General features: G+C 36.5%; 1 protein-coding gene across 1 annotated transcript; it reads left to right on the top strand.

Annotated features, from left to right (window-relative positions):
* Positions 1–2836: 2836 nt before the first annotated feature.
* On the top strand, positions 2837–8853 carry LOC147310516 (uncharacterized). Its single transcript, XM_086269773.1, has 9 exons — positions 2837–3503; positions 4552–4764; positions 5295–5430; positions 5903–6441; positions 6980–7296; positions 7417–7598; positions 7706–7878; positions 8170–8384; positions 8519–8853. The coding sequence occupies exons 1-9, from the start codon at positions 3211–3213 to the stop codon at positions 8773–8775; spliced, it is 2325 nt and encodes a 774-aa protein (XP_086125899.1). The 5' UTR covers positions 2837–3210; the 3' UTR covers positions 8776–8853.
* Positions 8854–10498: the final 1645 nt, after the last annotated feature.

A 10498-nucleotide genomic window follows, 5' to 3' on the forward strand; every position in this document is an offset into this window, starting at 1 on the left:
ATTATCAGTGTATTAAAAGTGGTTTATAAATAAAGTTGACATGGTACCAATCCACCATGCTGTGCTCCAGTGCAGTCTATAAAACAGGCCCGTTTTGCTTTTTTTTTGGACTCCTCCAAAAAAGGAAATATTTGATTTAGCTTGCAGGAGCATGTTGCTAACTCACTCGGGTAAAATTTTGACATTGTAGCTCAATGCACAACCAACCACACTAACATGAGGTAAAAAATTAGGATTCCACACATTAATGCAGTACAAAAAGATAATAGAAAAATATTGTCTCGAGCAAACAAAAACTGCATATGAATGTGCTATAAACTGAACGATGTGTTAGAGAAGCCTTCAGTAATTAACCATTATCTTACCAGGAAAACTGAACCAAGTAATTTTGTGGGTTTCATGCATGAAAGGAACTATGGATTCTCAGTGTTTACACCCCATATAAAAAGCTCCATCAACTCACTTTGTTGGCATGCATAATGAATGTTCACATGCATGGACAATGTATGGATGGGTAGACAGATGGGTGGGCCATCAGTCGAGCTGATTGACAGAAGAAGAAATAAACACAGCAGCACACACTTCCCCACTGAGAGTGTTTGATTGACGGTTGGTTGACTGGAGGGGGTAGGGCGGGGTCTTTGTATTCAGTGCACTCTGCCACAGCTGCCACTTCTAAGCTACTTAGTACACGAAGACTCCCGTACACATGCATATATGTAAACACAGACATATTTACAGTAGATGCACACATGTATACTTAGAAGCACATGCAACCATGCTCATGTTTGCTTGCTCACTGACATACTGTATTTACACATGCTAGTGCATAAATGCACACATATCCATATTCAGTCGGTCAGTGCATAATGTAGCAGCACCTCCAGTGTTTATACTTGCTATTAATCTAATCAATAGTCTAATCAATACATTGATGAAATGCTTCCACCTTACAACCTGACACATGTGTATGCATCACCATAGATTAATCACATGGGAAAGGCCCTCATCTGTGTCTGTTGAATATTTTCTGCCTTCAGAGATGATTGATCAGATGCACGACCATCAGGTGGAATCATTAGTGCATGCTGAGAGTGTGTTCATGAACCTCCCTTTGCCAAACACGCAAGCCAAAAACACACAAATTGACCTTTGACCTAGGAGTAATTAGGCCCTCTGAGGGCAGTGGGAATGGGCCGTAAATGCCACTGAACACTGACATTCTCATCCAGTGTGAGGTTACCAAGAGGCCAAAGAGAGGGAAAGACAAAAAGTGATGAACAGATAAATAGATTGACAAATGGAACATGAGATGAACGGAGAGGCAGAAAGATGGTCTGTTTGACCTTCATCCTCGTAGAAGATTGACTTAAAGCAGCTTCCCCCTCCTATAAGCATTTTCTTGGCTACTGCCCTTGTAAATTCTGAATACCACTGAGCCAGTAAGAGTTATTCTTCAAAACACAGTCTTGGAAACTTTCAGTGGTAATCATGAAGTTGCATGACCTCTGTAGAATACCTTGGACCATAACGGACTTAAACGGATCCTTTCCACTTAAAAAGAAAGGTGGGCGTGGTGGTGGTTGTCTCGGGGTGTTACAATTAAAAATAAAAGTTGTTCTTTGTTTGCAGCTGCTACATGTACTGATATAGCAGTTGGAAGGCATAAAAATGATGTTATAGATTGACCTTTGTGACCAAAAAACATCTAAGAAGGCTGTTTTGAGGCATTCAGGTAAACTTTTATATTTCGTGTCATACACGTGAGTCAGTCAGCCAACCAATAACCTTTCAACATCAAGCTGACCCCTCACTGCCTTGGTGGGTGATGCCATTTCATGGTTACTGACTCTTTTGTGCCTGTGTGTGGGTATTAGGGGGTCACTGGTGGGAAATAGAGTTGTCAGGCAGAGTTTAAATCATTGATGTGTTCAATCATGTCAGGCTGGGGGTGAACCTCCTGAGTAAAATGTACCTACAAAGGTTCATTTTCAACCCTGAAATAAACACAGGGAAAATAGAAAGATCCGTACAAGTGGCTGGATATACTTTGATGACATAAGTGCTCTTCTTGTTGAATGTTGTGCAGTCTGAATTACCGTGATCTGAAATACTAATGAATAACTATTACTATTACAATTATTATACAGGATATTTATAGATTTGGAAAGTTTTGACCCTGCTCTTTCAAAAATAAAGAGATTAAATCACTTAAGTACTAATAAATCTTTTTAGATTTATGATTTAAGAACAAGTAGTTTGGTATAACTTGTCAGAAACAAATCTAGCCCTAGGGAAATTCACAATTCACAGTTCAATTATAGAGAGCAGTAATAATGTTAAACACTGGCAGCAAAAAAACCCAGCCTCACACCAAAATAAGGTTAAGCCTGGAGTCCCTGTAAGAAATACAAAGTGGCATCATAAAGTTCAGCGTCTGCTCATAAAAACTGAAAACAATACCTGATATAGATGTTATTTATCGTATGAGGGGCCGTACAAGCCAAAATGTATTCTTTCACTCTCACACACATACATTCTTCTTCCACACACATATATTTTCACTCTCACACACATATATTTTCACTCTCACACACATACATTCTTCTTCCACACACATATATTTTCACTCTCACACACATATATTTTCACTCTCACACATATACATTCTTCTTTCACACACACATATATTTTCACTCTCACACACATATATTTTCACTCTCACACATATACATTCTTCTTTCACACACACATATATTTTCACTCTCACACACATATATTCTTCTTTCACATACATATACTTTCACTCTCACGTAGTTTTATTTTAATTTTTATATTTAGATATTTTTATTCTCATGTTTACACATATTTAACACACACATTGCAATATTATGCTCTCTTATACATGTATTTTAATCTACATATTTACACATTTGCACTCTAACATACATGCATTTTCATTTATGCATTCCTACATTTTGCTCTCATTTACATGCATTCAAAATGCATTTAATCTTACAAATAATATATGTATGTAAGAAGAGAATGCATACATATCTGAAGAAAATATATGTATGCAAGAGAATAATGTATGTGAATGAAAGAGTATAGTGGAAACGGAAGGAGTTTAATGGAAACGGAAGGCTGGGTGTCTGTACCGCTGTGATTGGCTGAGAAGCACGCGCGGGTCACTTTCAAGTGTCTGACAGCATGGAGTGGGGAGAAGAAACTGGAGTTCTTCAGCAAGCTGTCGGGTTGTTAAGAAATATTTTATCATCTCCTGAAACGGTCACATCGTTGTCCTCGTCACTTGATCGAGATGGGACGGGCTCAACTGCACCCAGTGTTACCCACAGCACGGTGGAAAGTGAGATGAGGGAACTTTTTAGACCAGCTAACACCCGGGTATCTTCAACGAGTCAAGTAGCTACTGGAGTGGGGCAGTCTTTGCGATATCAGACCCCAAAACACTTTGGCAACTGGAACTGCAGATCAAGGAAAAGGTAAGAACAAAACAGTTTGCCACTTAACTATACAACTGCGAAATACGAAATGTGCTTTGCTGATTTAGCAACGCACTTTTTTACCCTTATAAATTTTTAGCCCTAGCTAATTTATTCAGCAGCATCCACATTAAAAACAGTAAAGACCGTGGCATTTATTTCAATATTAGTGGCTGTTTGTACTTGTGACCCGAGTGTAAGTTGATGCTTACTTTAAGATTACTTTATTAAATCTTCTTTATTAATGTGGGAGGTGGTAGCTACATTAGCCTGCTAAATAAAAGGTTGGGTTAATTTTCTTGTTGTTTTTGTTTAGTTTTGTATTTATTTATTTATTTATTTTTTTGGGGTAGAATTTTAATCTTGCTAGAAGACATCAATCCAACTCTGTGTTGTGAGTGGATCAATATCTGTACCACTGTAGAGGTAGATAAACATGGATGCCAAGTCATGCCTTCAGTCCAGTTTCTACAGTGTATGAAATAAGAAAAAAAGAAATATGATCGGTGTCTTTTTTGTTCTTTAGTCAAAGTAAAAAGTAATAGCAAATGTTTCTTTGTATGCCTCTTTGTAGAGCAGTAAAAAAAATCCTTATGCATTGTACTATATATTTATTTATTTATTTATTTATTTAATTCAAGCGTCAGTGAATTAAAATGGTCAAACCCCAAAAACATTTTCTATTTTACGTACATTTTCCATTTTTTTTCAAAGGCAATTTATAGGCATGCTATTACTTTATGCATTTTTTTTCTTTCAAATTATGTTTCTGTTATTTGTGTTTGCTATTATACTCAACTCTTACATGCACAAGCAACTTTAAACATATTCAAGTGGGCTAAATGGCTAGCTGCGATACTGTTTTTTTAAAAATATAAACTGTGTAACATTTTATTTTATTCATAAAAGCTTACCAACAGTTTAACGTGTAAGCTGGTCACTACCAAGTGACATTAGCAACTTTCTTAAGGAACTGATAGTGTCTAAGTATAGGTAAATAAAACAAAAGATACATAAATCTGAATATAGTTTCTGTTTTGTTTTATAGGGCCAAGACACATTATCATGATACTTTCAACAAAGATGTCATCCTTCTTCCACGGCCATCAAGCAGTGTTGTTGTCAAGCATCGCACAAAACAACATTTACATGAACAAGGGCATATATTGAATGGATTTGAATTCCAAAAATCCTGGGACCAGAAAACTGTCTCTGAACAAATAAGGGACGCCTTTGGAGATAAACTTTCTATTGATGTAAGGTAGGTTGTGCTAGCAGTCGAAACCTAATGCGACACAGCTTTTGTCAGTAGTCTTTTCGATATCTAGGCATTTCAAAGCTTTACATAACGATTTAAGTCAGAGAACAGGTAGACATGAATCAGTAAACTAAAATAAAAGAACCAAATCAGTTATCCTTTCTTGAACACTCCATTTTTGGCATACTTTTTTGACATTTGTATAAAGTTTACTTCTGTTACTACTGGTTTCAGTCTGATTCAAAGAGGAAAACATTGTTACATTATGTCAGACGATTTTGTTTTATTTCATTATATATTTTTTGTTTATCTGAACACATACGTGTGTGTGTGTATATCTACATATATATTCGTATCTGTAAATGAAAATATATGTAGTGTGTATATATTGTTTTTTGTTTTATATGTCTGAAACAAATAAAGATACAATACAATACAATACAAAAAACAAGATTAGCTCTAAAAAAGTTATTGGAACATTTTTGCTGTTTTGGATTTTAAACATTTTACAACTTACTGTAACTGTTTTCCAGCCTGGAGTTTCTGATGGCTTGTGGCAACAGACTGATTGCGCCCAAACTGCGAGCAGGACAGGAGCTGGATGCAAATCTCATACATAAAATTTATAAATCGAAAGCCCTATACATCAGACCATCAAAACCAATTTTGGTACGTTATTTGACTTTTGAATGAATCTACATAGCACTGTACAGTAATAATATGAAGACCAGAAATTGGTGCATAAACAACCTTTGAACTTTCTCATGTCTGTTCTTTTTAAACTTGCCTTTCACCTTTTGTAGTTGGATAGAATAGTACCAAGTTAATGTTCCTTTTTTAAAATGTTAATCCTAAGCTCTGGTATTGACTAAATTTACAGCTGCTCTGTTGGACTGTTTGTGAATTATAGAACGTAAGACTACTGCTGTTCAGGAGATGTGTTACAATTTTGTCTGCCTAGTATGTAAAAGTAATTGTGAGAAAGATCTATTAACTCTTGAAATTTCTCACCCTATGGTAGCTGGGATAGGCTCCAACCACCCCACCTCTGATAAGAATAAGCAGAAGAGGTTGGATATATGGTATTTAATGTTCAAATTCAATATATGTGAATTATTATAATTATTATTTTATTTCTAAGGATGATATTACAAGCTACAGCAGTGAGGAAAACTGTGAAGAAAACCCTGTTTCATCAAGGCAGCTGCGCTCATCATCTTCAGACAGTTTTGCCAGTTCAACAGCTGCCTTCCAACCAATCTCTGCTCCGACGCAATCTCCTGCCTCATCAGTTTGTAATGGAACATTATTAACGGAAACTCCTGCCTTGACCCATGAAAGTAGTATCTCACACAAGTACAGCAGCGCTTCAACAAACATTTCCTTCAGCCAGTTACCAGTGTCTTCATTGGAAATCTACCCTTCCACTAGTCAGCCTTCTACCTCATCATCTGTATCTTTAAGTGATCCAGTTCTGGTCCTGACGTGCCGAAATACCTCAAGCTCACCCTACCAGACCAGGAATCCAGAGAATCATTGTTCAGCATTACCCTCTACATCAACACACAGTCAATCTGTAAACTACGATAACTACCTTTCAATCATGACTCCACTATCTGACATGTCTTCTGATGATGAGGAACTTAACCAGGCTATACTAGCAAGCCTGCAGAGCGAAAGGTTAGTTTCAAATACAAATGTTTTACAGTAGCCAATTAAACACACCATATTTGTTGCAATCCAATACTGTAACCAGTGTTGTGAAGGAGTGTAATCCATCCTCAGATATTTATATGCATATATGATATTTATATTTGCTGTTAACAAAACAGTTTTTTGAATAATGTCTACAGAGTCAAATGATAATGCTGTAATGCTGGCAAATTTTATTTTATTTGAAATAGGCAGCGAATTTTTAACAGCCTATCTGACAATGAAATGAAATTTACTTATTGTGCATTGAAACTATTTTTCTTTGCTCTAGTGCTTTCTAGTTCTCCAAAACATATAAACAATATAAAAAGCCACTGAGCAATATACTCCTTTGTACATTTTGCTTATGATTATGATAATTTCCTTTGGTGATTAATAAAGTATGCTGATTCTGATTTTGACAAAACTTTGTATGTCCTTGTAGCCCTTGTATGTGAATGTTTTTACTGATGTTCTTTTCAATATTTTTTTCTTTTTTTTTCTTTTCTTTTTTCTAATCCTACAGGACTTCAAGTTGTTTGGTATCAGCAAAAGATATTTTGGAGGAACTTTCTGCAAAAGTAAACCAACAGAAGAAATGCAAGTTCAACATTAATAGATCAACAGTCCTGGAGGGAGCAATTAGAGGTTTTAAACGAGCGACATATGATCCATGCCACACAATTTCTGTCAGGTTTTCTGACGATATGGGAGTACCTGAAGAGGCTGTTGACTTGGGTGGACCAAGAAGAGAATTTCTAAGACTTCTGATCGAAGCTTTGCCCCTGTCTCCAATGTTTGAGGGTGAAGAAGGTAAAATGAACTTGGCGCTTGATAGTGCTGGTATGTATTGATTTTAGGCTGATATCCCTGGAGTAATGCAATAAAAAAATCATTTTTATAAAGTTCTTGTCAAGCGCTTTCATGCATCTATTGACATGTAATGTTTTTCATTATTTCTAGCCATGAGGGAGGACAGGTACTTCATTGCAGGCAGAGCCATTGCAGTAAGCCTTGTACATGGTGGTCCACCAGCAGGCTTTCTGTCCCCAACACTCTTCTCTTGCCTTGTTGATGGCCCAGATTTGGCTAAACCAGTTTTAGAAGATGTTGCCGATAGTGACCTGCGTGAAAAAATTAAAAGGGTAAAACTGATTTGTCAGTTGTTGGATAATGTTTTAGTATTGTGTGCATTTCGTTCTACTCCATGTATTAATTGGGGCCCATTAATTTTTTATTTTTTTATTTGAAGGTTAAAGAGTGTAAATCCTTTGAAGATCTGATAGTAGCAACTGAGCCACTTCAGGAATACTTAGCCAATGCTGGCTGCCTGAGGCCGCTACGGAGGCTGGAAGACAAGGATCTGCTTATACATGACATTATCATGTTCCAAGTAATACACAGAGTCCGTGGTCCATTTGAAAGGTATGTATGTATGTATTTATTGTTGTCCAATAAGTAACTCAAACCCATGCTGATTGCCTTGTATTCTGGGAATTTTGTGTGACATTTCTTTATGTGTAGGTACACCATGCCTCCAAAGGTGACAGCATCACATGAAAAATGCAGATTTGGGATATACACTTTTGATGATGTGAATAATCTGAAGTAAAAATTATTGTATATATAAATTCATATGTTTTAGATTATACTTCTTGGATCCATTCATTTTTGATGTGATTTGTGATTTTAAAGGTAATTCTGATTATCATTTAGATTTCAGGATGGACTACGGACACTTGAGGTGCTGGACAAAATCCAAGATCACCCAGAGAGTTTTCGCACCCTTCTATGCTGGTCACCTTCAGTGCTTACAGCTGACCTTCTTGACAGCCTCTTTACCATCCGCCTTTCTCCAGCTGGGAGCAATAAAAGGCAGGCTGAAGCAGTTGTCATTAGTTTCTGGAGAGACTACCTAACAGATGCAGAAGGTAAATTTAGCGTTTTAAGCATTGTGTTCAATTTATAATGCAGTGCATCTTTTCATTGAATCAGTTAAAAGTAGAAATGCTTGCTGTGTTTTTTGTCTTTAATGCCATTTTTGACAGTATTGCTTTTCCTTTAGATCAAGACGGAACACAGAAGCTGGGGACAATTCTTGCCTTCGCCACTGGAGCCAACACTGTTCCACCAATTGGCTTCTCTCCACAACCGTCCATTGAATTTCTTCACCAAGAGCCAGATGCACAAACCATGTCTAAACTACCCATTGCAAACACGTGCATCAATTGTTTAAAGTTACCACTTCATACCTCTTACAAAGACTTTCAGGAGAATATGGACTTTGCATTAGGTAATACACATGGTTTTGGAATAGCTTAATTCCTGGTCAGGTTAGTATGCTAATCTGAGTTTTGCACTCAGTTAAATTAATGAGTGTCAACCATTAAGTAATTCTAAGAGAGGGGGGGGGGGGGGGGGGGTGTTTTGAATATCATTGCATTTTCTTTCCCAGAAATCAAACAAATGTTCAAAATGTTCCACCTAAAACACCAATTAACACGCTTGAGACCAAGCTGAATTTACTTTATGTTGCCATATTTCATATGTCACCCACCTATTTTGTGATTGGAGGCTCTGTTTTTGCATTGACCTTTTAACAAATGTTCATTTGCTTCAAGTCTTTTTGCTTGTCAGGGTACCATTCTACAAGTATACAATAGTTATATATACTAACATAATTCAATAATAATTTTTTCATTGCATTAATTTATGTGCATTGTGATTATTTTTGTTTTCTAGGTTTGTACTTGTTTGTTGCTTTTATTCTCTGGTGTTCTTCAATATTGTTTATCTGACACTTCTATTCTATTTGATCAGTGATCCATGTTTGATGTATTGACTGTATGACTGTATTAATGTTAATGTTATCAGTTTGAGTCATCTTGTTCCAAGACAATACATCTGGTGATTGTGATGACCAAAAACCTCAATAAAATGTGGCTGCACAAATTTATTTTTTCTTTTAACAAGGTGTTTTAAAACAAAACATGGTTGTAAAATCTCAACACACTCACATAATACAACTCATAAATTCTTTAAAATTGTATACAAACCGTAAACATGCATGTAAAGGTTGATAGTAGCATTCTTGAAATTTAAAGCTGTGACTAAACTTCTAATAATACTGAACTAACAACAGTCTTGGCACTGTATTCTTTTTAAGCTGCACAACCACAATTACAGTAAATGAAATTTCTCCAGAGGCCTTGTTGATATTTTAGGATTGTCTCTCAAGAAAACGAACAAGGTTGCAAAATAAATCTATACCGTTATTGCCATCATCTTCAAATGGATCAAAGGTCTGTTGAAGTGTAACCATCATGGTGTCACTGATGGAAATGTTAATTGATGGAACAACGACATTATTGTTTGTCTCCAGCTCTGGCAGTGGTCTGCATTCATCAATACCAAAGTCATTTTCACAAATACCATTCATATTTGGGTTATGTATTCCTGCATTGTTGATAATGCCCCTTTGCCACAGCTGAAGAGGGTTTTGCCCTCCTTGTGTTGAAAGTCCATGGTTATTCCACTGGTTCTGAAATTCTGTGGCAGCTCTTTGAATACGTGGCAAATATATATAATGAAGACAAAATAAATGGACCTCATTAAGTGAATCTAATACACCATGCTCCTCCATAAAATTGAAAAGATTAACAAAATGATATGAGACCACTCGATTTAATTCTGCCCATAATCGCTCAATTCTTTGATTATGCACAGACCTGCCAGTGATAACACTATGCCTGTTCAGTCCTTGCCTGTAAAGCATGAAACGGGCAACACCAGTGTTTTCTAGTCCATGATCACATCTCACGCTGGATGGCATTCCAAAGTTCTGAACACCAACCATGAACAGTGACAAAACACTTGATGCCCTGTTGTTATCTAAACACGCAAGGTAGATGATGGTTCTACTGAAACCATCCACACAGCCATGGAACACCATCCTCCATCTCACAAGTTTGTGGTTTCCATCTATATGCCTATAGAAAAATGAAATAAGTAGAAGTTATGTATGGGGAAACTATGACATGGTCAA

This window comes from Aulonocara sp. 'chitande type north' Nkhata Bay, linkage group LG17 (assembly GCF_057382095.1).
Source record: "Aulonocara sp. 'chitande type north' Nkhata Bay isolate Kocher_YH1m ecotype deep benthic linkage group LG17, A_spYH_male_GT1.1, whole genome shotgun sequence".
NCBI lineage: Eukaryota > Metazoa > Chordata > Actinopteri > Cichliformes > Cichlidae > Aulonocara > Aulonocara sp. 'chitande type north' Nkhata Bay.